At 46.4% G+C, this 25311-nt stretch overlaps 1 protein-coding gene across 1 annotated transcript; it reads right to left on the bottom strand.

Moving 5' to 3' along the window:
- Window positions 1–1718: 1718 nt before the first annotated feature.
- On the bottom strand, window positions 1719–24801 carry ache (acetylcholinesterase (Yt blood group)). The gene is made up of 3 exons (XM_078533693.1): window positions 23285–24801; window positions 19684–19850; window positions 1719–2068 (listed from the first exon to the last, which is right to left on the bottom strand). The coding sequence occupies exons 1-3, from the start codon at window positions 24784–24786 to the stop codon at window positions 1947–1949; spliced, it is 1791 nt and encodes a 596-aa protein (XP_078389819.1). The 5' UTR covers window positions 24787–24801; the 3' UTR covers window positions 1719–1946.
- Window positions 24802–25311: the final 510 nt, after the last annotated feature.

Raw genomic sequence — 25311 nt, forward strand, 5'->3', positions numbered from 1 at the left:
TCTGCAAAGATCTTGATACGTGATGGGACTGAGGAAATGGGTGCAAAACGTGTGAAGGGTCAGTTCCTTAGCTAATGGTGTTCATTACAGTGAGGCATTGAGGGTCCCAACAACCTCATCCTTAAAGGGCCTGCCATTACAAATTCTGCACTCCAGGCGAACTGAGACTAGATTTTGGAAATGCATGTTTGCCGACGTGTTCCTCTCAAACTCGATGGTGAGTAGAGGCAGGATAAGCGATAGATGGGTGGGGAAGATCGGTCCCAGAGCCCCTTCTGCAACCCCTGCCAGCTAGTTTAAGATCAACAACAGCGGAGCCTGGGAGCTTGTGCACGAAACACAGTGGGTTGGGGGGGTGGGGGTGTCGGAGGTGGGGGGGGGATAACACTCTGACCACACCATTCACGATCTCGACATCCCAAAGCACTTTACAGCCGGTGAAGTACTTTTTGAAATGTAGTCACGGTTGTAAGAAACGTGACAGTCAATTTGCGGGCAGCAAGCTCCCACAGCAATGTGATAATGACCAGATCATCTGTTTTTAGTCATCTTAGTTGAGGGATAAATTTTGGCGAGGACGCTGGGGAGAACTCCCCAGCTCTTTTTCAATGTAGTGGCCATGGGATGGTCTACCTGAGAGCAGATGGGGCTTCGGTTTAATGCCTCATCTGAGAAATGGAACTTCCACAGTGCAGAACTCCCTCGGCACTGCAGAGGGGTGTTAGCCTGGGTTATTGGTTCAAGTCTGGAGTGGGACCTGAACCCACAGCCTTCTAACCTAGAGATTGGAGTGCTATGGCCCAGTTTTTACAGTAATTTAAACTTAAATAAGTAAGCCAGGGAAACTGTAAATGCTAGGAATACTGTGCAAGACTTGGTCAGTCACTATGATGGAGGAGCTCAGCTGAGACTGTCCAAAACCTTCCAATGGGGCTGGAGAGAGTCTGTCCCAGTGCTGGGGAAAAGCCATCCCACTTCAAGCGTCCAGTGTCAGTGCCAGACAGGCTGTGGGCCAGTTAAATATTGTCCTTAACCAAACCTCCATTTTGTTTTGACTGCAAAAGGATTTTGTTCTACACTTGATGAATGCAAGTTGCTTGTGGACATTGTGTTCTGAAAACTGGCCTTGGCTACAATAGACAAAGGGGCTGTCATTCCCAGTGGTCAGGTTCCTGTTTACAGTGATTGACCAGGGCTGATTCACTGGGTTAGTGGCCTGCAAGTCACGCATGCCAGGATATCCCCAATGGGCCAATGAACAGAGTGTGGTGGGGAGAGAAAGAGAGGGAAAGGGTGAAGTGGAGAGAGGATGGGTGGGTGAGGGGAAGGGCACGGAAGAGGTGGGTGGCTGGGGGAGGGAGAGAGGGAGTGCGGCTGGGGGAAGAGGGTAGTTGGGGGAGGGTGGGTGAGGGGGATGGAAAAGGGCGGATCAGGAAGACAGGTGGGTGAGGGGAGGGAATGGTTGGGGGAGGGGAGCGCGTGAGGGGCATGGGGGAGGGGAGCACATGAGGGGGATGGGAGCGAGCGTGATGCGGGGGATGGGAGCGAGCGCGATGGGGACAGGGTGGGTGAATGAGGGGAAGGCGGCGGGCGGGTGAGGGGATTTGAGAGAGCGGTGGGGGGAAGAAGGCGGGAGGGTGAGGCAAGAGAGCGGCGGGGGGGAGAGAGCATGGGGAGGGGAGGAAGAAACACCAGTGGAAATTCACGCACTCGCCCTGGTGCTGAACATTTGACCATTCATGGGGTAAACAAATGTTTATGGACGATGGTGAGATTTGCATGACTGAAGGGTCGTGTGGACCAAGCCTCAAACATGATGGTAGTCACACCTTCAAATTTTTATGATAGTCACAGAGGGTCATGCAGTGTCACTGGGAACTAGACTGGGTGTCTGGTTGAATTTGGACTCCGCTCTCTGCCTCAATGCGTGACCTGAGGTGTTGGGATCACAGGTCGGCACATCGCTCCTGCCTGCTGTAATGGTCAAACTGATTCTTCCAATGCATCATGTAGGAGCTCCATCGATGGAACTCCATCTTCCACTGACGTTCAGCCTCATGGATAGTTTCTGGAAGGGAAGGAAGAGAAGGTGAGTCGGAGTCTCCCTGTTTAATGTAGACACCAGCTGCATTACCATAACATCACCCTCACCGACGCTGATGTTAATCATAGCTCAGTAGGTGGCACTCTCGCCTCTCAGTCAGAAGGTCATAAGTTTGAGTTCCACCCCAGAGCACAAAATCTAACAGGTTTCGGGGAGTTTACGTATAGAATAACACGTACTCGGGAGTCAGTTAGTTTGGAATCAAATCAAAACAGGGTGGTTCCTGTATAAAGTCCTGTTGGAATGTAGGAAATGTAGCAGCCAATTTACATACAGTCAAATCCCACAGAACTGCAATATGATAATGACCAGATAATCTATTGTGTAGTTTTGGCCTGAACACTGAGGACAACTTCAATCCACAAAGAGTCCCCGTGGGATATTTTATGCCCACCTGGGAGGCCTGGTAGGGACTCTGATTACATCCCGTCCGACAGACGGCACCTCTGACAGTGCTGCACTCCAATGGGAATGCCAGTCTAGATTTGATGCTCAGGTCTCTGTGCCCAGAGGTGAGAGAGTGCCATCCACTGAGCAGTGGTGGCAAAGAAGATTTTGTGGAATCTCACGTCCACAACACCAATTGGGTGGCAGGCTCTGCCTCAGTCCTGTGCTCAAACTCAACAGGTTTTGCACTCAGAGTAGGAATGCTGCTGATTGAGTTATGGTGGTATCTCAGATGCGCATTGCACAGGTGCTGACTTGAACTACCTGACTGGCAGGGTAAGCAGCTGGTGTCCATTTTACCCGGCTCTGCCCAGAAAGTGATAAAGGTCACAGCCTCAAACTGGGGGAAAGTCCTTTAGATATGCAGGTCAGGGTGTGATGACATCATTGGGGGAGGGGAGAGGAGATCCTGAGTGCTGTTTTAACCCTTTGATCAGGTGAGGCAGTTCAAAGTGATCCTTCCGGCTCCACGAGGGAGCGTTAGGCATCCTTCTGCATCGCCTGCTGCCTGCTTCTCACCCGCTTCAGGCTGGCAGCTGACTGGCAGCACATAAACAGGCCCGGGGTTAAAATTGTCCTGGCCGCCTTACCCTCACCTCATTATTTCCCCCCCTCCCCTGCCCTGCATCCCTCAGATCTCGCTCCTATTTATTTTTCTGTGTTATCTCTCTGACGCTGATAAATTTCAGAATTACCTCAAAGAAAAATGTCATTTCTGTCCAGGAGGTCTGCTGAATGGGAACTTTCTGTGTGCCATCTCTTCTCTCCTCCTTTTAAGTGATTAAGATGATATATGGGATACTTTATTGGTAGAGGCATAGAGCATAAGAGCAGGGAGGTTACGCTGGAACTATGTAGAAAACTAGTTAGGCCACAGTGGCTGAGTACAGTTGGCTGCTGCGTCACAGGAAGGATGTGATCACACTACACAGGGTAGAGTGGAGATTTGTGAGGATTGACAGCAGCATTTTAGCTATGAGGAAGAATATTGTGTTCCTTGGAACAGAAGAGGCTGAGGGGAGATTTAATTGCAGTGTATATAATGCTGAGGGGCCTAGATAGAGTGGATAAGAAGGTCCTAATTCAGGTAGCAGAGAGGTGAGGTGAGGGGACATAGATTCAAAGTAGTTGGTAAAAAGATGAGAAGGGAGTCGAGGAGAATTTGTTTCACTCGGAGGCTGCCGGGTTACGGTCTGGTATTCAATTCCTGAAAGCATAATCGAGGCATTGGATTTATATAAAAAAAAACACATTGATATACACTGGAGTGCTGGAACCTACAGGGCTACAGACCCACAGCTGGGAAGTGCGACCAGCCTGGATAGCTTTTTTGGCCAGCACTGACATGATGGGCCGAATGACCTCACCTGCGCTGTAAATTTCTATGATCTTATAAACCACGTGATCAGTTTTGCACGCAGAGAGGGAGATGTACATTTCTACGGTGCCTTCCAGAACCTCAGGACGTTCCAAAGCGCTTTACAGCCAATGAAATGCTTCCTGAAGTATAGTTACAGGCACTTCTGACAGTGCAGCACTCGGCTGGTAAAGCACTGCGAGTGTCATCTTCGATCATATGCTCAAGTCTCTGGAGTGGCGACTAAAGCCATGACCTTCTCACTCAAGAGGTAAGCGTGCTGACCCCCCAAACATGGTGGGGGGGTGCGGGGAGTGGAAATAAGTTCGATCCTGTGCAACATTTGTGGATCGACTCGAGCAGGGATCCAGCGATCAGGAATGATTTCATAGAGGAAGATTTTCCTTCCTCTCTAGCTCTATGACTGGTTATGATGCCCAAACCCCTCCCTCTAACCTCCAATAGCGTTCTTGCATCTTTTTCTGATTATGCGCAACACAGTGGAAGATGTGCTTAACCTCCGCCCAAGCCATACTTGAAAATCGCACACAGAACGTTATTAAAGATGGAAAGACTGAACCCAGGATGCGGCTGCACAGGGTTTGGAGGGTTTGGAGGCATTGTTTTATTGACGATATTTACACATGCAGGAAATAGAAAACATACAAAGCCACGTGAACTGTCAGAACAGAAAATCAGATGCAAATTTAACAGGTAATAAAATAAATTGTACAATCGCATAACTCAAAAATAAAGCCAGATGCCACAAAGAAATTTTTACCAGAGTTGCATAGCGGAATGAAAAATATAAATCAGCAAATAAAATCAGCACATGAAAGTACACGTTTCTTTTTAAAACTGTCATGGAGGAATAACGTTTTGATCTTTTTGAGGGGCAATGGAAAGCATAAAATGGAAATGAATCAACGAGCGGATGCAGAGTGAGAGAGAAGCCGAGTGCAGGGGAGAAGAACGACGAACGTAGAGAAGGAGAGAGAAAATGAGTGTATGGCAACGAGGAATGAGAGAAGACGGATGCAAGAGAAAGGAAACTAGCAAAGAGAAGAACGGGGAGAGAGCAAGGAGAGAAATAGAGTGGGGAACATGTGAGGTACAGAATGGATTGGTCACAAGAGTGCATGAGCAAACAAGTCGAATCATCGCATAGTAGGAGGCCAGCGAGGGCAGTGAGTTTATATTGGCTCTTTCTAAATTAGTCCCAGTCCCTTCATCTATTTTTACCTTATCCACTAGCTGGACAGGGGAGGCAGTGGTATTGTCACTGACCTGGTATTCCAGCGATCCAGGGTAATTCCCTGGGGATTTGTGTTTGAATCCCGCCACAGCAAATGGCGAAATTTGAATTCAATAGAAATCTGGAATTAAAAGTCTCATGATGACCATGAAACCATTGCTGATTGTTGTAAAAACCCATCTGGTTCACTAATGTCCTTTAGGGAAGGAAATCTGCTGCCCTTACCCGGTCTGGCCTACATGTGACTCCAGACCCAATGTGGTTGACTCTTAAATACCCTCTGAACAAGGGCAATTAGGGATGGGCAATAAATGCTGGCCTAGCCAATAAAAAACACCACCTCGTTCACTGTAACTCTGGCAAAGTCCACCTCCTTGATAGACACTGATATAAAGTACATGAGGGAAAAAAAGTACATGACATAAAAAAGAAAAATAAAAGTTAATGTCATTGTTGCCAAATACTGATGCAACATTCTCTGTTTCCTCCCTAAACATCTATGTACTGACTCAGTACGTATTGGTTCTGCTTTCTTACACTCATATAGCAGCCTCTCTTGCCTTTGATCCGTCTGTGTTCTCCTCTGGTCAAGAGGGTCAGTTCCTGTAAAACATAATGGCTGGAGCCAGTCCACCCCCACAGCGATGGGGGTACTTCTCTCTCACCCCTCCAGAGTGCTTGGATTATATCTACTATTCCTTTTCAGATGGGCCAGCTCCTGGTATAGTAGGGTTGCCAATTCCCCGCCCCCCCCAGGATCACCCTGGGTGTCTACAGGAATTAATTATTAATCTCTCGGACACCAATGCAAACAAAACTGACGGCACAGAAGAGTCTGGATCCCTGACCATTACAGTCAGATGGTTGTTCAGGATTATCTTGATCACTGCATGCCAGGGCGGACATTAGCCTAGCAGATCCTGAATGGCTACACCCACCGACCATCCTTAGCAATGGGATCTCACCCACTTAGCAACAGATGTGGGGGGAACATACTACCCGGGTTCTGCTTCAGATGTAGGGCAGTGCTGTGGGCGAGGACACCTACTGCTGGGCTGGGGCAGCCAGTGAGGGGACAAGGCCTCAAACCCTCATTGTTATGGATGATCTTTCATCCTTCACCAAGGCTGCTAATAGTTTGAGATGTCCCATTCAGCTTTTCCCAGAGGTGATCAGAAATGTTGATTCCACCCATCGTCCTTGCCATGGTGACACTTTTATTAGATCCAACCATTTAAATTCTGTGAATTGTTTCATTTTCACCACTGGAATTGATAAATGCCCATCAGTGACCCAGGCCTCTGCCTTTGACTAATGACCTGAACTACGGCCAGGAGAGTTTGAGCACTGCTCGACCCTGTCAGTAGATGCGATTAACAACTTCTCTGAACCTGTCAGATACCAGTTGCCCCAATAGAGAAAAATCACTTGGTCGTAGTTCTTGATCCTTTCTATGGTATCTAACTGAATGTGATATGAATACAGTCACCTCTCCAATAAATGCAGCTGGTTCCAGATCTGACGACTCCTTCAGGGAGCTTCACTTAAACGGCTGAGCAAGGGCCTGGATTTTGAGCTCAAGTCTTTGGCATAGGCCTTAAACCCATGACCTACCAACAGTAACTACGCCTCAAGACATAATTCACTGATTGTGAAGCACTGTAAGATGCAAAAGGTGCTACAGAAATGCAAGTTCATTATTTCTTCCTCCAACCCTCACTTCATTGGCCTCCTGACAGAAACTCTATGTCATTCAGAAGCCCAGACGCTTACATCCCAAGCTGGCTGAACTGGCAGAACATCCATCGCTGCCCACCCACTGCCCCCATCTTTACATCATTGACTCCCCACCTGCTGGTTCATCAGCTACAAAATCCTTGTCCTTTTTTAACTATGTCTGTACATGGCCTTGATTTGTCTACAGTCCCATTAGCAATCCGCGCCCTTGCTATCTTCCATTGGAACACACAAAAGGGGCCAGTCAGTCCCTTGAGCCTGCTCTTGTTATTAAGTTGCATCATGGCTGATATGCACCTCATTTGTATTGACCTTCCTTGTTTTCATACCCCTTAGCCAACAAAAATCTAACAAGCGCAGTCTTGAAAGCTCCAATTGACCCTCAGCCTCAACAGCTTTTTGGGCGGGGGGGGGGAAGAGTTCCAGATTTCCACTATTCTTTGTGTGACGTGCTTCATGACGTCATCCCTGAACAGCCCTCACCAATTTTAAAGTTATCTCCCTTCATTACTGATTTCCTGCCAGAGGTTTTCTCAGTTTCTAACTTATCAAATATCTTTAGAATTTTAAGCGCCTCGATTAGATCACCCCATAACCGCCGAAACGCCACGGAATACAAGCCAACTTTGGACTGCCCGACTACACCTCTCTCCCTTGTACCCTTCCCTCATTCTACCTTGGTGAGAACAGCCCTCAATTGCCATTGGCCGTTTGACATCATGTTGACCCTCTTGCAAAGTTTTGGCCAAGGCTCAAATTATCCTGTCACTTGAGTGTTTTCTTGCTGGTTTTCTCTTTGCCACGTCTGCCGCACGGTTGAAGGAGGAAGAGTTACCGTATCGGGAATCTGAAAGACCAGCCCATATGCTCCCTTGGCACAGTGGGATGTCCATGTTCCTGCTTTTAGTAAAGTGCCGGGAATTACCCACTGCTTACCTTCCGCTGCTCCCCTAATATCACAATGACTCATTCTCTCTCACTTCACACCTTAACCTCTCCGCCCCCCCCCCACATAACTTGTAAAATGAAGAAAAGAGGAAGATCATGGAGCTGATGGGGAATAATCCAAATCAGGTCAATGAAACTTACCTTACAGTTTCCTACATGGACGTCTTTTTCATTCATTCATGGGATGTGGTCGTTGCTGGCTAGGCTAGCGTTGGTCTTGACAAGGTGGACGTGGAAAGGATGTTTCCTTTCGTTGGTGAGTCTAGAACGAGGGGGTGCTGTTTTAAAATTAGGGGTCGTCCTTATAGGACAGGGGTGAGGAGAATTTTTTTCTCTCTGAGGGTTGTGCGACTTTGGAACACTCTGCCTCAGAAGGCGGTGGAGGCGGAGTCACTGAATATTTTTAAGGCGGAGGCAGATAGATTCTTGTCAGGCAAGGGAACTGAAGGTTATCGGGGGTAGGAATGTGGAACTCCAAACGCAAACTGATCGGCCATGATCTTATTGAATGGCAGAGCAGGCTCGAGGGACAGAATGGACTACTTGTGCTCCTATTTCGTATGTTCGTATTTATTGCCCATCCCTAATTGCCCCTTGAGAAGGTGGTGGTGAGCTGTCTTCTTGAACCGCTGCAGTCCCTGTGGTGTAGGTACACCCACAGTGCTGTTAGGAAGAGAGTTCCAGGATTTTGACCCAGCAACAATGAAGGAACGGTGATATATTTCCAAGTCAGGACGGGAACTTCCAGAGGGTGGTGTTCCCATGTATCTACTTGTCCTTCTAGATGATAGTGGTCGTGGGTTTGGAAGGTGCTGTCTAAGAAGTCCTGGTGAGTTCCCGCAGTACCTCTTGTAGATGGCACACACACTGCTACTACTGTGCTTTGGTGGTGGATAGAGTGTATGTTTGTGGATGGGGTGCCAATCAAGTGGGCTGCTTTGTCCTGGATGGTGTCAAGCTTATTGAGTGTTGTTGGAGCTGAACACATCCAAGTGGGGAGTATTTCCTTACACTCCTGACTTGTGCCTTGTAGATTGTGGATAGGCTTTGGGGAGTCAGGAGGTGAATTAATTGCTGCACAATTCCTAGCCTCTGACCTGTTCTTGTAGCCACAGTATTTATATGGCTAGTCCAGTTACGTTTCTGGTCAATAGTAACTCCCAGGATGTTGATAGTGGGGGATTCAGTGATGGTGATGCCACTGAATGTCAAGGGGCAATGGTTACTTTTCACTTTATTCATTAATGATCTAGATGAAGGAACTGAGGGCATCCTGGCTAAGTTTGCAGATGATATAAAGATAGGTGGAGGGACAGGTAGTATTGAGGAGGCAGGGAGGCTGCAGAAGGATTTGGACAGGTTAGGAGAATGGGTAAGGAAGTGGCAGATGGAATACAACGTGGGGAAGTGTGAGGTCATGCACTTTGGTAGGAAGAATAGAGGCATAGACTATTTTCTAAATGGGGAGAGAATTCAGAAATCTGGAGTGCAAAGGGACTTGGGAGTCCTAGTCCAGGATTCTCTTAAGGTTAACTTGCAGGTTGAGTCGGTAGTTAGGAAGGCAAATGCAATGTTGGCATTTATTTCGAGAGGACTAGAATATAAAAGCAGGGATGTGCTGCTGAGGCTTTCTAAGGCTCTGGTCAGACCACATTTAGAATATTGTGAGCAATTTTGGGCCCCGTATCTCAGGAAGGATGTGCTGGCCCTGGAGAGGGTCCAGAGGAGGTTCACGAGAACGATCCCAGGAATGAAAGGCTTAACATATGAGGAACGTTTGAAGACTCTGGGTCTGTACTCGATGGAGTTTAGAAGGATGAGGGGGGGATCTGATTGAAACTTACAGAATACTGAAAGGCCTGGATAGAGTGGACGTGGGGAAGATGTTTCCATTAGTAGGAGAGACTAGGACCCGAGGGCACAGCCTCAGAGTAAAGGGAAGACCTTTTAGAACAGAGATGAGGAGAAACTTCTTTAGCCAGAGAGTGGTGAATCTATGGAATTCATTGCCACAGAAGGCTGTGGAGGCCAGGTCATTGAGTGTATTTAAGACCGAGATAGATAGGTTCTTGATTGGTAAGATGATCAAAGATTCCGGGGAGAAGGCAGGAGAATGGGGTGGAGAAACTTATCAGCCATGATGGAATGGCGGAGCAGATTCGATGGGCCGAATGGCCTAATTTCTGCTCCTATGTCTTATGCTCTTATGGTTACCTTGCTGGGAGTCGATGCAGACCTGCAGGAGACTGTTGGGAGCTGAGGGGCGCAGCATTTCACTGAGGCAGCAGTAAAAGCAACTGCAATGTCAAAGGAAACTAGTAAGTTGATTGGCCGGTAAGTGCTCAGTATAAGGGACAGTGTGTGAAAAATTAGCTTAGAACAAGGGAGTTAGGGGAGATCTATAAACAAAAAGAACTAAAACTTTAAAATAAAAAAAACTAAAACTTTAAAAATTAAAATAAAACAATAAAAATAAAATAAATTAAAATAAACATCTAAAACACATACGTGTAGTTAAGAAACGTATAACTTTTAATTGTCAGTGGTACTAGCATTCAGCTGGCACAGTAACATTGTAGCATACATAGGAATTACTCTAAGTTAATTAAGAAAGTAATTAAATTAAATTAACTAAATAACAAGAAACAATGGCAGGGCAGCTGTTATGTTGCAGCTGTGGAATGTGGGAGCTTTTGGACGCCAAGGTGATCCAGGACAAACACGTCTGTAAAAAGCGTATACAGCTAGAGCAATTCCAGATCAGGATTACTGATCTGGAAGCTGAACTGCAGATACTACGCAACATATGAGAGGGGGCGAAATACCCGGACATCCTGTTCCAGAAGACAGTCACACCTCTTAGAATAGGGTTGTCTGTTTTGATCAGCGGTGAGGGACAGGAGGATGTGACCGTCAGTGAGGCAGGCAGATGTGAGGTGCTCGCAACCTGTGTGGACGAAAGTGAGGTCTGCAAGGTGGCTGAGCAGGCTTGCCATGGCACCGTAGTATAGGAAACCAAGCAGAGGAGCAAACAGGAATGCAGTGGTAGTAGGGGACAGTATAGTGAGGGAAAGTGGGGGCTGTACTGTTGGAATGGTCTACATTTGAACCGTGCTGGGACAAGTGTTCTTGCGAATCGCATTAGTAGGGAAGTAGAGAGGGTTTTAAAATAAACAAGAGGGGTGAGGGTTCAAGCTTGGGTAGATATGGCAAATCAACGGGTAGAGTCAAGGCAGGAAATGAGGGTCATAGAATGGCAGGAAGGGACAGAGAGGAAAAAAACAATGAATACACCAACAGTCAACACTTGATGTTACAAAGATAACCAAAAAGACAAAACTGAAGGCTCTGTATCTGAATGTGCGTAGCATTCATAACCAAGTAAATTAATTGATAGTGCACATTGAAGTAAGTAAATGTGATCTGATAGCAATTACAGAGGCTGCAGGACGACAAGGATTGGGTCCTGAACATTGAGGGGTACATGACATTCAAGAAGAATAGGAAGCTAGGTAAAGGTGGAGGGGTAGCACTGTTAATCAAGGCTGGCATTGGCGCAATAGATAGAGATGACCTTGGTTCAGGAGATCAGGATGTAGAATCGGTTTAGGTGGAGATAAGGAATAGTAGGGGAAAGAAGTCACTAGTGGGAATGGTCTACAGGCCTCCTAACAGTAACCACAATGTAGGACAAAATATACAAGAAAAAATATTGAGTGCTTGTGATAAAGGGACTGCAATAATCAGGGGTGATTTTAATCTACATATAAGCTGGAAAAATCAGATTGGCAGTATTAGCCTGGATGAGGAGTTCTTCGAATGCTTTCAAGATAGTTTCTTAGAGCAGCACGTTCTGGAACCAACCAGAGAGCCATCGTGTAATGTGACAGGATTAATTAATGACCTCAGAATTTAACCAATTTATTGGAGTTTTTTGAAGGAGTAACATGAGCTGTAGATAAAGGGCAGCCTGTAGACGTGCTGTACTTGGATTTCTAGAAGGCATTTGATAAGGTGCCACATCAAAGGTTATTGCAGAAAATAAAAACTCATGGTGTGAGCTCACAGAGAGAGTGTGCATAACTGGGTCTTTTTCTGATTGGCAGGATGTGACGAGTGGGGTCCTGCAGGGGTCTGTGCTGGGGCCTCAACTTTTTATAATTCACATCAATGACTTAGATGAGGGGAGAGATGGCGTGGTAGCTAAATTTGCAGTTGACACAAAGATAGGTAGGTATGTATGTTGTGAGGAGCACATAAGGAGGTTGCAGATGGATATCGATAAGTTGAGTGAATGGGCAAAGATTTGGCAAATGGAATATAATGTGGGAAAATGTGAAGTTGTTCACTTTGGCAGGAAAAACAAAAAAGCAGAGCATTACTGAAATGGAGAATGGCTGCAGAATTCCGAGGTACAGAGGGATCTAGGTGTTCGTTAGTATGCAGGTACAGCAAGTAATTAAGAAGGCTAATGGAATGCTATCCTTTATTACGAGAGGGATTGGACATAAAAGTAAGGATGTTATGCTTCAGTTACGCAGGGCATTGGTGAGACCACATCTCGAGTACCGTATGCAGTTTTGGTCTCCTCATTTCAGGAAGGATGTAAATGAATTGGAGGTGATTCAGAGGAGGTTTACTAGATTGATACCTAGAATGAGCAGGTTGTCTAATGAGGAGAGGTTCGACTAGGCTTGTTTCCACTGGAGTTTAGAAGGGTGAGGGGTAACTTGATTGAAGTATATAAGATCCTGAACGGCCTTGACAAGGTGGATGTTGAAAGGATGTTTCCTCTTGTGGGTGAGTCCAGGACTAGGGGGCACTGTTTTAAAATTAGGAGTCGCCCTTTTAGGGCAGAGATGAGGAGAATTTTTTTCTCTCCGAGGATTGTGCAACTTTGGAACTCTCGGCTTCAGAAAGTGGTGGAGGCGGGGTCACTGAATATTTTTAAGGCGGAGGTAGATAGATTCTTGTTAGGCAAGGGAATCAAAGGTTATCTGGGGTAGATGGGAATGTGGAATTTGAAACACAAACAGATCAGTCATGATCTTATTGAATGGTGGAGCAGGCTTGAGGGGCCCAATGGCATGTTAGATTCTCTCTTGTTGGAGATGGTCATTGCCTGGCACATGTGTGGCATGAATGTTACTTGCCACTTGTCAGCCCAAGCCTGGATATTGTCAGGATATTGTCCAACTCTCCACATCAACAGCTCAAAAATGAAGCTGGAGCATTAGGCTTTCAAGTAGAAGTCACAGTTCTGAATCCTAATCTTGAACTGATACTCAGGCTTCAGAGAATTGTTCCTTAAAGAACATTTAAAAAAAAAATACCACTCTGATTTTCCATTGTTGATCTGGCAGGGTGCATTCCTCCCCTTTCCCCTCATCCTAATATCCTGAAAACAGGATGATGAAATGTGGCCCCAAGATTGAACGGTCATTCTGATCTACTGAAACAGGGAAGGATGCTGCAGTCTGGAAGCTCTGTTGCTCCTTGTCACTTATATTTATGATGAACTCGTGCTTCTCTGAAGCATCAGTGGCGAGGTCAGTGAGCTTTGCAAGATTCTCCCTAATATAATATCAGGCAATATTGCACGGTAGTTCAGCTTTGAGGCTGCTGGAAGAAAAACTTGTATTTCTGTAGCATCTTTCACACCTTCAAGACATCCCACAGCATTTTACAGCCAATGAAACACTTTCTGAAGTGTTGAAGTAGTCTTCCCCTGATCTTCCTACACCTTCCTCTGCTTCAATGTCCATGCATGTCCATTTGTAACGACAAATTATTTAGCAATTCAGTAGAATCCCTGTGCCTTTAACAACAATTCGATGTCTGAAGTAGTCACTGTTCTAAAGTGGGAAATCTGGCAGCCTGATAGTTTGCATAGCCTGACGATTATACCATATAATGTGTGTTTGTGATGGTTGAGGAATAAATATTGATGAGGTAATCTAGGGAAAACTCTCGTGTTCTTCAAAATAGTGCCTGGGGATTTTTTACAGTCCACCTGAGAGGGTGGACAGGGCTTCAGTTTAGCATCTCATCCAAAGGGTGGGATCTCCAACAGTGCAGCACTCCCTCTGTACTGCAGTCGAGTGTCAGCCTGGATTACGTGCTCAAGTCACCTTCTGATGCAGAAGTAAGAATGCTACCCACTAAGTCACTGACGATACCTTAAAGCCTAAAACATAGGGGAAGATAGAGACCTGTGAGGCCCCTACGTGTGAAGAGATTTATAACGCTGAAGGTGGCCATTTGGTCCATAGCATCTGTGCTGGCTCTTTCCTGAATCAATCAAAAACCAGCCCCACTACTCTCCTCTTCCCCAATAGTCTTACATCTTCCCCTCCTTCAATGTTGATCCATTTTTTTCTCTTCAAAGGATACAATGATCTTCCTCAACCACTCCCTGTGGCAAAGAATTTCCTGCTCCAATCAATCGCTGTGTAAAGAAATTTCTTCTAATCTCCTCACTCTGAGTGAGGATTTTAAGTTGATGATCCCTTTCCACTGGTTCCCCAAGCAGAGGAAATAAAAGCTTAACAATTAAAAAGAACTCAATTAAATCTCCTCTTAGCCTTCTCTGCTCCATGTATCTCCATTAAAAACGGCAAATTATTTGGCAATTCAGTAGAATTCCCGTACCTTTGATGTCCATGCGATATATTTTTGCCTCCTGTCTATTTAAAGAAAAACCGTGAACAGCCATTTTCCTGGTAATCTGTTTACAGGATATGTTTTGGAGTCAAATTGGAATGAATCCTTAGATGGGAATTTTTCTGAGCCAATAGGGGCTAACCTATTCCGTTCAAATCTTGTGGGATTGGTTCTAATTAGGTTTGACCGGCTCATTTTTGCAACCAAGAGTATTTCTCAGTCTAGCTTGTTCACTGGGAGTTGATGTGAAGACTTCATTGAGTGATAGGACAGAGAAAATGGCAAAGTCACATAACAAGACTTGGGGAGGCTGGGGTTGCTCTCATTAGAGTAAAGAAGGTTAAGGGGGAAATTTAAATCGAGGAGTTCAAAGTTGCGAAGGATTTTAGTAGATAAATATGGAGAAACTGTTTCCACTGGCAGGAGGATAGGAAATCAGCAGACACAGATGTAAAGTAGTTTACAAAAGAGCCAGAGAGGGAGATGAGGAGATTTTTTTTGATTTGCGGAGTAAGTTGTTGTGATCTGGAAGGCGCTGTCTGAAAGAGTGGCGGAAGCAGATTCAATAGGAACTTTCAAAGGGTGCAAACTTGAAAAGGACAACATTCACAGGACAATGGGAAAGAGCAGGGCAATGGGACTAATTGGATAGCGCTTTCAAAGGGATTGTGTAGGCGTTCTGTGTTGTAAGATTCTATGAAATACTTCAAAGCAATCGCCTGCTATTTATTATGTTCAGCTTTGGCATAAGGACAGTACTTGGGTTGATCTTTAACATAAATGACTCAATGGGTCAGAAAACCACATTTCAATGGATCCTACAAGCCCCATTATGGGACCTTGAGCTAAAACCAAAAGAGAACAACAGTACGACATACAGAGGACAACTGGCCTATTAGAGAAACACCTCAATGGTAAATCCCCATTTTCTATGACAGCCACTCTTTGACTCTGAGGTAGCTGCAGCATCTGGTTGGCAAATTGTTGAATTGGGCCCAGACTATGCTAAGTCGCTTCACGTTGGACCCTGACAGAAGAGAGAGAGAGAGAGAGAGAGAGAAAGGGAGAGAGACAGACACAGAGAGGGCGAGCCTGGTACGCAGGTGTGCAAGGCAGATAGTAGGAAGGTGGCAATAATGACATGCACTTACAATTCACCAACAAGCTCTGTCAGATGGGTGCGGTTTGGTACCAAGAGCAGGTACAGGTAGGAGTTACCCATGGCCAGGATTTTACCGCCCCACCCATGTTGTGTCTCTGCCCACCCTCCCCCCCACCCTCACCCCCGCCCCAGCGGAAGCGGCGAGCCATTTAAATCTCCATTCAGTTCGGCGGGGCCATAATAACCTGCTGGGCGGGAGAGGCTGTAAAATTCTGAATGAAACTTCTTTAGCAGCAAAGCAGCTTCTAGATAAGGCTGGTCAAAGGCCACCCAGAAGGGAAAAAACAGTAAAAACTGGAAAATAAGAAAACTGGTCCGAACTGGTTCTTGTATACCTTAAAATGGAACACCAGTAGAAACTGGGAAATAAGAGTACTGGTCCTAACTGTTTTTTCCTTTGAGGAAATGACTCGGAGAAACAGCTCAGTCCATTGAATTCGAATGGAGTTAGGAACACATTTTAACGTCACAGGCAAATGTGCTATTGTAACACACGACAGAAATGTTTTAATCTAACTTCACTTGGAGATTAATAAAGCTGTAACTGAACAATAAGGAAACAATAAAGGTGGCTTTACAAATTAAATAACTTGAATTCAGCCAAGAGTTTTGAGGGTGTATTAGGCAAGTTTTTAAAAAAGTGCTAAAAGTTTAACAGGAGTTTTTTTGGTGGTTTGATTTTATAAAGCAAGTCATTTTTTAAAACTCGCTTTATTTTTCTGTGCTGCTTGAGGAGGGGTTGCAGTTTTTGAAGTCTGTGGTACCAAACTTACCCCCCACCTTCCCCCATCCCATAGCAGCTTCCCCCAACCCCAGCCTGTTGTACCTCAACTTCTTCTAACTCAGTGAGCAAGGCCGAGATTTAGGCCTCAAGCCGGGCCTGCCCTTTAACATCAAAGTTCCCCTTTTCATCTCTGGCTCCACACCAATTCCATGTGCCCCGCTCCTGCTCCACCCCGTCACTCCAGTGCGCTATTTCCAAGCAGGAAAGTGAGCTGAGTCCCAGGCCAGTGGTGGAGTTGCCCTATGGGAGGGGAGCAGGAACGATGCTCCCTCTGGTACGTCAGAGTCAAGGAGCGGCTTCCCAGACTCCCGGCTAAGGGTCAATAGTTTGGGTGAATAGTCTCAATGAGGGTTTTCTGCTCGCATTGCAATGGCTCAGAGGTAATTCCCAACGGCCAGTCCTTGCCTTTGTTCACCGATTGCCAGAAAAGAGAGGAGAGCAGCACTGAATCTCCAAGACCAGGAGGGGTGGGGAGGTCCATTTTAGTCTGATACGCTAGGGCCTGAGAGACCCCAGTGCAGCTAGTGGGCAGCTTACCAAACAGGGAGGGCGGAGATCAGTCCTGGAAGGGAGGCAGGATGAAGGGGTGAGGTAGGGATGTTGCGGGAGAGGGTTTGGGGTGGGGGGGCAGAAAAACAAAAGAAAGTTTGGGCCTGTTTCGGGAGTGACCTGCTGCCCTTTAAGGAGAACTGGTCGGACCGTCTATCACCCGTGTCCAATGGGGTGGGGCAGTCGCACGCAAAGCCCACCCACTAGTCCATGAAAAGTACCTCACAACAGGGGGCGATGGGGGTGGGAGGGGAACACGCCATTGAAATAATGTTCTTACCTCTTTTAGTCGGGAAGGGTGGTCACCCGGCCCAAGAGCCCCTGGAAAATCCAGTCGGGCGGGTGTTGCATTTTTAAATTGTGCTTTTGTCTCTTGTTCTGCTCCACAGTATAAGTGGGGTGGTAGGCTTAGTAAAAATCACCCCACCGGCCCTGACCAACTCAACTCATCATCTCATAGTCAGGCAAGGGTGAAGGAGGCTCTGAATTGCCCCCATTCTGTAGTTCATTGGACTGCGATCTTTTACAAACTCCTGATAAACAGTTCCCCTTTTTCTCCGTTAACCTTGCAGTGGCTTTCTCACATCAGGGTACACATTATAAGCCCCAGGGCATTTTTGCTTAGTGGAGAATGAAGTAGAGAAGGGTAAATGAAATAACATAGAAACCTTTCCCTTTACACCTAGGTGTCCCGTTGCTAGAAAGTTCGCCATCACATGCTAAAATAAAAAGGGAACAAGGATTAAATTAACTCAAAATATAAAATTAAAACAAGTTATATAATTAGGAGAAATAAATTAAGATATTTAAATTTACAGAAATGGCTTCCAGTTAATCGTCTGCTCCCTCTAATTTCTCAGCTCTTCCCCCACAAAAGGCAGTGTTTAGTTGTCAAGGGCAACCCCCTCTCTTCTCTGCCCCCAACCAACCCTGCCCAAAAAATGTCTGGTATCAGTCTTCATATGTGAGCATAAACAGTGCTGTTGGGCTGTTTGGATGTCTGGAGCATCACATCAGAACACTCCACCTCGCTCTCACCCTGCATATCCGCACACTCCCCTGCTCACACTTACCCGCTAAGTTCCCTCTTCCCTACTCTGAGGCTCGTTACAGTTCACGACCTACTGGTCTAGCTGGGCATATCAAACCAAAATGGAGCCCGTGGGATCTTGCTGCCCAGTAAAGGATCAGTTTCCACAAGCAGGTAAGGCACTTGGAGAGACAATGACTGGTCCTTAAAGGGGTAGCGTTTATTTTTCTGAGTCACGATGACTGGTCAAACAGAAACCGACACTCCGTAGCTCTAAGTGTTGTGTGAATAAGAGTGGCACAACAACTCTCTCCCCTCCCCTCGGTAGCCTTCCTGAAGCATGGTTACAAAGGCTGTTCTGTTGAGACAGCTTTCAGGTCCAGAATACTCACTGAAGAAGGAATGGCCCTTTGTGAACACCACATGGATTGTACAGTAGGAGCTGTGCATACTGATTTTCACGGATTATCTGTTTTGAACAGATGCCCAACTGATTATCGCCAACATCAAGGATGTTACTCTAAACCTTTGTAAATCACAAGTTAGGCCTCAGCTGGAGTACTGTATCCAATTCTGGGCACATTAGGAAGGATGTTGACACCTTGGAGCGAGGGCAAGAATTTACCTGAATGATGCCAGAGACAAGCAAACTTCAGTTCTGGAGAGACTGGAGAAGCTGGGATTGTTCTCCTTGGAGCAGAGAAGGTTAAGGAGAGATTTAATCGAGGCATGCAAAAATCATGAAGGGTTTGGATAGAGTGAATAAGCAGAAACTGTTTACAGTGGCAGGAGGGTCGGTAACCAGAGGGACACAGATTGAAGAGAATCAGCAAGAGGAGAAGATGAGGAGGATTTTTTTTAAGTAGAGGGAGTTGTTATGATCAACCTGAAAGGGTAGCAGATGCAGGTTCAATAGTAACTTTCAAAAGGAAATTGGATAAAAATTGAAAAGGAAAAGCATTTGCAGGGCTATGAGGAAAGAGCAGGGGAGTGGGGCTAATTGGATAGCTGGCACAGACATAATGGGCTGTGTGATCCCCTTCTGTGCTGCATCATTCTAATCATGAGGAATGGTTCCTTTACCAAATGGTATAAGTGTTAAAAACTGGACTCCACAACCTTACACTGTATTGCACAAGTTCCTGAACTCCATTGAAGTCAATCCCAGGCTCCTTGAACATCACCTTTTAGCATACACACGAATGAATGCATTCCCTCATTAAATGGAAACGCAGGTGGAAACAGCTTCCGGTGGTGTCCATGGCACCAGTATCATGTGGAACTGAATCCCACGGGAAGGTCCCAGATTTGAATCCCGGCCTGTGCTGAGTGAGAGCTGGTCCAGTGTGGGTATGTATGTTTTGGGGGGGGTGTGGAGAAATCACTTCCCTTCATCAGAGTGGGACAAAAGCCAGACTGGGTTCTCCTTGCCCGCTGCCTACTGTTTGGGCACAGTGGTGGCGGGGGGGGGGCATTGGGCTCACACAGCTGGCCCAGGACAGACGGGCAGGCGGGCATGGTCCGCAAGAGCGGACCCAGGGCCTCTGAGGAGAGAAGAGCAAGTGGAGAGCATCAGTAAAACTCAGCAAAGTGTTAGGTTTTAGCGGGGATTAGAACCAAGCTGCACCGAGGAGGGAAAGAGGTTACCTGTGGCATTGAGGAGCTTGGGGAGGAACTGGTTCCAAAAGGCACACATCTGAACTCGTAGACCTTTATTGACCTTGATGGGCTCCACGTTGAGGTCAATGAACTTCTGGTCACTGGCGGTGAAAGGTGGCCATTTTCTTTTTTGCGTATGAGGCTCATTTGGGTTTCTGGAGAGAAGAAAAGACTTAATCAGATATTTGTTAGATGAACCTTCAGCTAATGTGCTTCAGACATAAGTACCTAATGGAATAAGAATGTGAAAAAAGCAGGAAGTCACTAAGCCCCTTGATATTTTTCCATCATCAGATCTTGGCTAATTTGCACCTCAACTCCATTTCCGCACCTTAGCTTCGTATCCCTCAATAAAAATCTATCAATCCCAGTCTAGAAAGCTCCAATTGGACCCCCAGCATCCACAGCCTTTTAAGGAGAGTTCTAGATTTCTACGTGAAAAAATGTTTCCTGATTTTACTCCTAAATAGCCCAGCTCTAATTTTAAGATTGTACCATCTTGCTCTCCACTCCCTGCATCAGAGGAAATAATTTCTCCACATTGACCTTATCAGGTCCATTTATCATTTTGAACATCTCAATTAGATCAAGCCTTCAGGGAATACAAATCAAGATTAGGCAATTTGTCCGCGCTATTTATTCCTATAAGCCCTGGAATAATAGCGCAGAAGCCTGGCTGTGACTTTGTTACAATCAGAGAGAGATTCCACCCCAGTCCATTATCCAATTGTTAACATTAGCATTTGTGAGGGATCTCTAACACTAACTGTCCAAGTATGGCTAGATTCTGCTGGAGCGTAGACCCCATATTCAACTAAATTGAGTCCATGTCAAACTTATTTCACTCTCACATCTTTTTTTTTTTCCATTCGTTCATGCGATGTGGGCATCGCTGGCTGTCCTTGAGAGCGGAGTGTGCTTGCTAGGCCATTTCAGAGGGGCATTTAAGAGTCAACCACATTGCTGTGGGTCTGGAGTCACATGTAGGCCAGACCGGGTAAGCATGGCAGATTTCCTTCCCTAAAGGACACTAGTGGACCAGATGGGTTTTTACGACAATCGGAAATGGTTTCATGGTTGTCATTAGACTTTTAATTCCAGATTTTTTATTTGAATTCAAATTTCACCATCTGCTGTGGTGGGATTGAAACCCATGTCCCCAGAGCAATTGGGTATCTGGAGTCCAGTGACAATGCCACAGCGCCACTGCCTCCCCGAAGGTGAGCTCCTTGTGTCGACCTGGGTTTACTTTGAACCTGGATCCACTAGGGCTGCTGGGTATGTTACCTGGCTGGTAATCTAGAAGCCGAGATTGGCAGGATTTCCCCCACCGTAGAAGTTTGAGATTTCCAATTCAGTTTTTTAAATAGTCTGGAAATTAAAAATCCAGACCATGCTGTGGCTCAGTGGGGTGGCAGTCTTGCTTCCAAGTTAGAGGGTTGTTGGTCCAGAAACATAAGCACAAGATCTAGCCTGAAACTCCTAGTACAGTGCTGAGCACTATCAGTGGTGTCACACCATCTTTAGGGTGAGACAGTAAACCAATAGGTCTGTCATTTCAGGTGACTGTAAAAGATCTCTCATCACAATTTGAAGTGCCTGGGCTAATATTCATCCCTCAGCCAACATATTAGGACCGATTCTGGAGAGAGAAACAGAATTAATGTTTCGAACCCGTATGATTTTTTTTACAGCTGGAGAGGTCGAAATGTGATGGGTCCTATACTTTTGAAGGAGGGAGTGTGGGGGGAGAAGGTGGATCAAAATTAAAGGTCAGGGGTAGGTGGGAGCTCAGGAGAGACTTGACAAAGATGTCATGGGCACAAGACAAAGGGAGTGGCAACGATAGTGTTAAAGACTAAAAAAGGTGCTAATAGTGACATAAAGGTAAAATAGCAGAATGTGTTAAGAGCAGGACAAGGGTCAGTGCTCTCTGAAAGCAAAACATAAGAACAAGTCACAGAGTGGCCCTGTGGGGGGAGGGGGTTGGGAAAAAAGTTATCAGAGTATATGGTCTGAAGTTGTTGAACTCAATGTTAAGTCCAGGAGGCTGTAAAGTTCCTAATCGGAAGATGAGGTTCTGTTCCTCTAGTTTGCGTGGAGCTTCACTGGAACATTGCAGCAGGCCAAGGACAGACATGTGGGCATGAGAGCAGGGTGGTGTGTTGAAATGGCAAGCGGCAGGAAGGTCTGGGTCATGCTTACGGACTGAGCGAAGGTGTTCCTCAAAGCGGTCACCCAGTCCGCGTTTAGTCTCCCCAATGTACAGGAGGCTGCACTGGGAGCAGCGAATGCAGTAGACCAAACTGCAGGAGGTGCAAGTGAATCACTGCTTCATCTGGAAGGAGTGTTTCAGGCCTTGGATGGTGACAAGTGAGGAGGTAAAGGGGCACGTGTTACACCTCCTGCGATAGCATGGGAAGGTGCCATGGGAAGGGGTGTGAGGTGTTGGGGTGATGGAGGAGTGGACCAGTGTATCATGGAGGGAATGATTCCTACGGAATGCTAACGGAGGGGATGAGGGCACGATGTGTTTGGTGATAGCATCAAGCTGGACTTGGCAGAAATGGTGGAGGATGATCCTTTTACTGCGGAGGCTGGTGGGGCGATAAGTGAGGACAAGGGGGACCCTATCATGGGTCTGGGAAAGTGGGGGGAAGGGGTGAGGGCAGAAGTGTGCGAGAGCAGTCGGATATGGTTGAGAGCCCTGTCAACCACAGTTAGGGGGACTCCCGGCTCAGGAAATAGGAAGACATGTCAGAAGTGCCATTTTGGAAGCTGGCATCATCGGAACAGATACGACAGAGGTGACAAAACAGAGAATGGGATGGAGTCCTTACAGGAAGCGGGGTGTGAGGAGCTGTGGTCGAGGTAGCTGTGGGAGTCGGTAGGCTTGTAATGAATATTAGTAGAGAGTCTATCACTAGATATAGAGACAGAGAGGTCAAGAAAGGGAAGTGAAGTGTCAGAGATGGACCACGTGAAGGTGAGAGACAGGTGGAAATTGGAAGCAAAATTGATAAAGTTTTCCAGGTCCAGACGGGAGCATGAAGCGGCACCAATACAGTCATCGATGTACCGGAGAAAGAGTTGTGGGAGGGGGCCGGAGTAGGACTGGAACAAGGAATGTTCCACATGCCCCATAAAGAGACAGGCATAGCTGGGGCCCATGCGGGTACCCATAGCCACACCTTTTATTTGGAGGAAGTGAGACAAGTTAAAGGAGAAATTGTTCCGTAAGAGAACAAGTTCAACCCTGAAGAAGAGTCATATGGACACAAAACGTTAACTTTGTTTCTCTCTACACAGACACTGCCAGACCTGGAGTTTTTCCAGCATTTTCTGTTTTTATTTCAGATTTCCAGCATCTGCAATATTCTGCTTTTATCTTAGAACAGATTACCTGGTCATTTATCAAATTTCTGTTTGTGGGATCTTATTACGCACAACACTTGGCTGCTGTGTTTCCTGCGTTACAACAGTGACTACACTTCAAAAAGTACATCATTGGGACATCCTAAAATCATGAAAAGTGCTAGAGAAATGCAAGCCTTTAGAAAGGAATGAATTTCTCTCGTTTTAACCTTACCCAGTTCTTGCAAATGTCGACCAGTAGTGCATTATCTTTCTGCTCAACATCTCCTCCTCCTCTGTGTAATTTAGTCGCTGCTCCAGAGGCAGCCCAAAGACGAACTCAATCTCATAGCCATGGATGACTCCCATCCACTCTGGCCAAACCAAGTTGGAGGCTCGATGATTGAAGAAGTACATGTAGATGCCATTGCCAAATTCTGAGTACTTGTAGGCAAAGTGCATCAAGGGGCAGATGACATTATGATCTCCCACAATGTCATCCATTGCGTCTCTGTTCTTTTTGCCATTGTGCTCATCTAGCCAGTCCGTGTATTGGAGGGCAACAGCTTCCAGCCCCAAGTCGCTGGCATGAGGGACACTTAGCTTGACTCCTGCCATGAAGTCTTCACGGGTAATAATGCTTTCTGAGTCCTTGCTGAAGCCTGGGGCTCCATATAGGAGGAAGTAAGACCCTTCATCCTTGTTGACTCCCAGCAAGACCTGAGTTTTCTTGAAGCTGCCTGAGTTCAGCATGGAGTCCAGGGAGCCTGGGAAGAAGTCCCCATCGATGATCGGAACAAATGAAAACCTGAAGACGCTGCTGTAGGGAAGGACAGACCACTCCTTGTCAATGAGTTCTTGGGGCTCTTTTGCTCGAAGACAGTCAATTATCTCTTCGTCGCTGTTGATGTTGCAGTTGAGGAGCCTTCCTAGCTCGACCGCTCTCCTACGACCTTCAGCTACAGAGACAGTCGCCCACGGGCAATTCGGCGAGCCGCTTTGGAGGATGGCCCTGTTGAAGAGGTCTCTGCTCCCTGGGGAGAGCAGGTGCATGCCGACAGAAGCTCCTCCGGCACTCTCTCCGAAAATAGTCACCATCTTTGGATTTCCACCAAAGAACTGGATGTGGTCCTGCACCCATTGCAGTGCCAGCCTTTGGTCCAGAAGCCCGACATTTCCTGGTGCCTCTTGGCTTCCGTGTAGAGCAAGAAACCCAAATGCACCAACCCGATAGTTCATGGAGACCACCACCACCTGCTCGGTGTGAGCAAGATACTTCCCATTGTAGATGTCCAATGTTGAAGCTCCACTGTAGAAACCACCTCCGTAGACCCACACCATGACAGTTGCATTTTTTGGTCTAGGAGAGGGGACCCACACATTGAGGTACAAACAGTCTTCGCTCATCTCCTTATTTGGGTTCCACATCTCTGAGCCGGGAAATCCAGGGAACTGAGTGTCAACGTATTGCTGACAGTTCTTGGGATAGGAGGAAGCATTCCAGATCCCTGACCACGGCTTCTTGGCCTCAGGTTTCTTGAATCGCAAGTTTCCAACTGGAGGTTCGGCAAAGGGTATCCCGAGGAAAGCGCTGAGGTAGCTGGACAGAACTGGCATTCTTGTTCCCACCACCTTCCCCAACTTAGTGCTGACCAGGAGTTCAGAGTGCTGCTGTGATTGGCACAGGGCTATCAAGAGCTGAAGCACGCCCAGTGAAGAGAGAAACAGTGTCTTCATTTTTCTTATGGTGTGATGGAACTGAAAGGAAAAATGAGGAGAGAGCGAGAGGGAGAGAGAGAGAGAGAGAGAGGAATAACAATCATTCCTAACGTTCTGGTCTACTGTTAAATTCTTCAAAAACTTTCATGTATATTTATGCCACATGTGGACATTACCCCAATTCTGCATATGTAACTTATTATTCATCGATTCAAATATCAAAAATAAATATATGGTTTGTTATGAGTGGATTGTGTAGACATTTAATTAGGTGCCACATAACAGACTTGTCAGCAAATTTGAAGGCCATGGAATACAGGGGACATTTGGAGCAGAATACCAAGTTGGCTGAGTGTCAAGAAGCAGAGTAGTGGGGAATGGTTGTCTTTCAGACTGGATGATAGTATATGGAGGGGTTTCCCAGGGTCGGTATTAATGCCACTGCTTTTCTCGATCTACACTAATGATCTGGATTTGTGTGCAGCACTTGGAGGAGGATAGTGATAGACTTCAAGAGGACATAGGCAGGCTAATGGAATGGGT

Source organism: Cetorhinus maximus, chromosome 34 (genome assembly GCF_964194155.1).
Source record: "Cetorhinus maximus chromosome 34, sCetMax3.hap1.1, whole genome shotgun sequence".
In the NCBI taxonomy this organism is placed as follows: Eukaryota; Metazoa; Chordata; class Chondrichthyes; order Lamniformes; family Cetorhinidae; genus Cetorhinus; species Cetorhinus maximus.

Excerpts from the sequence above, each read along its gene's own strand:
- ache (XM_078533693.1), bottom strand. The coding sequence starts at position 24,786 with ATGAAGACACTGTTTCTCTCTTCACTGGGCGTGCTTCAGCTCTTGATA. Across the intron at positions 19,851-23,284 it reads TCGACATTTGCAAGAACTGG|AAACCCAAATGAGCCTCATA; the intron begins GTAAGGTTAAAA and ends TCTTCTCTCCAG. Across the intron at positions 2,069-19,683 it reads CAAGCTCCTCAATGCCACAG|AAACTATCCATGAGGCTGAA; the intron begins GTAACCTCTTTC and ends CTTCCCTTCCAG.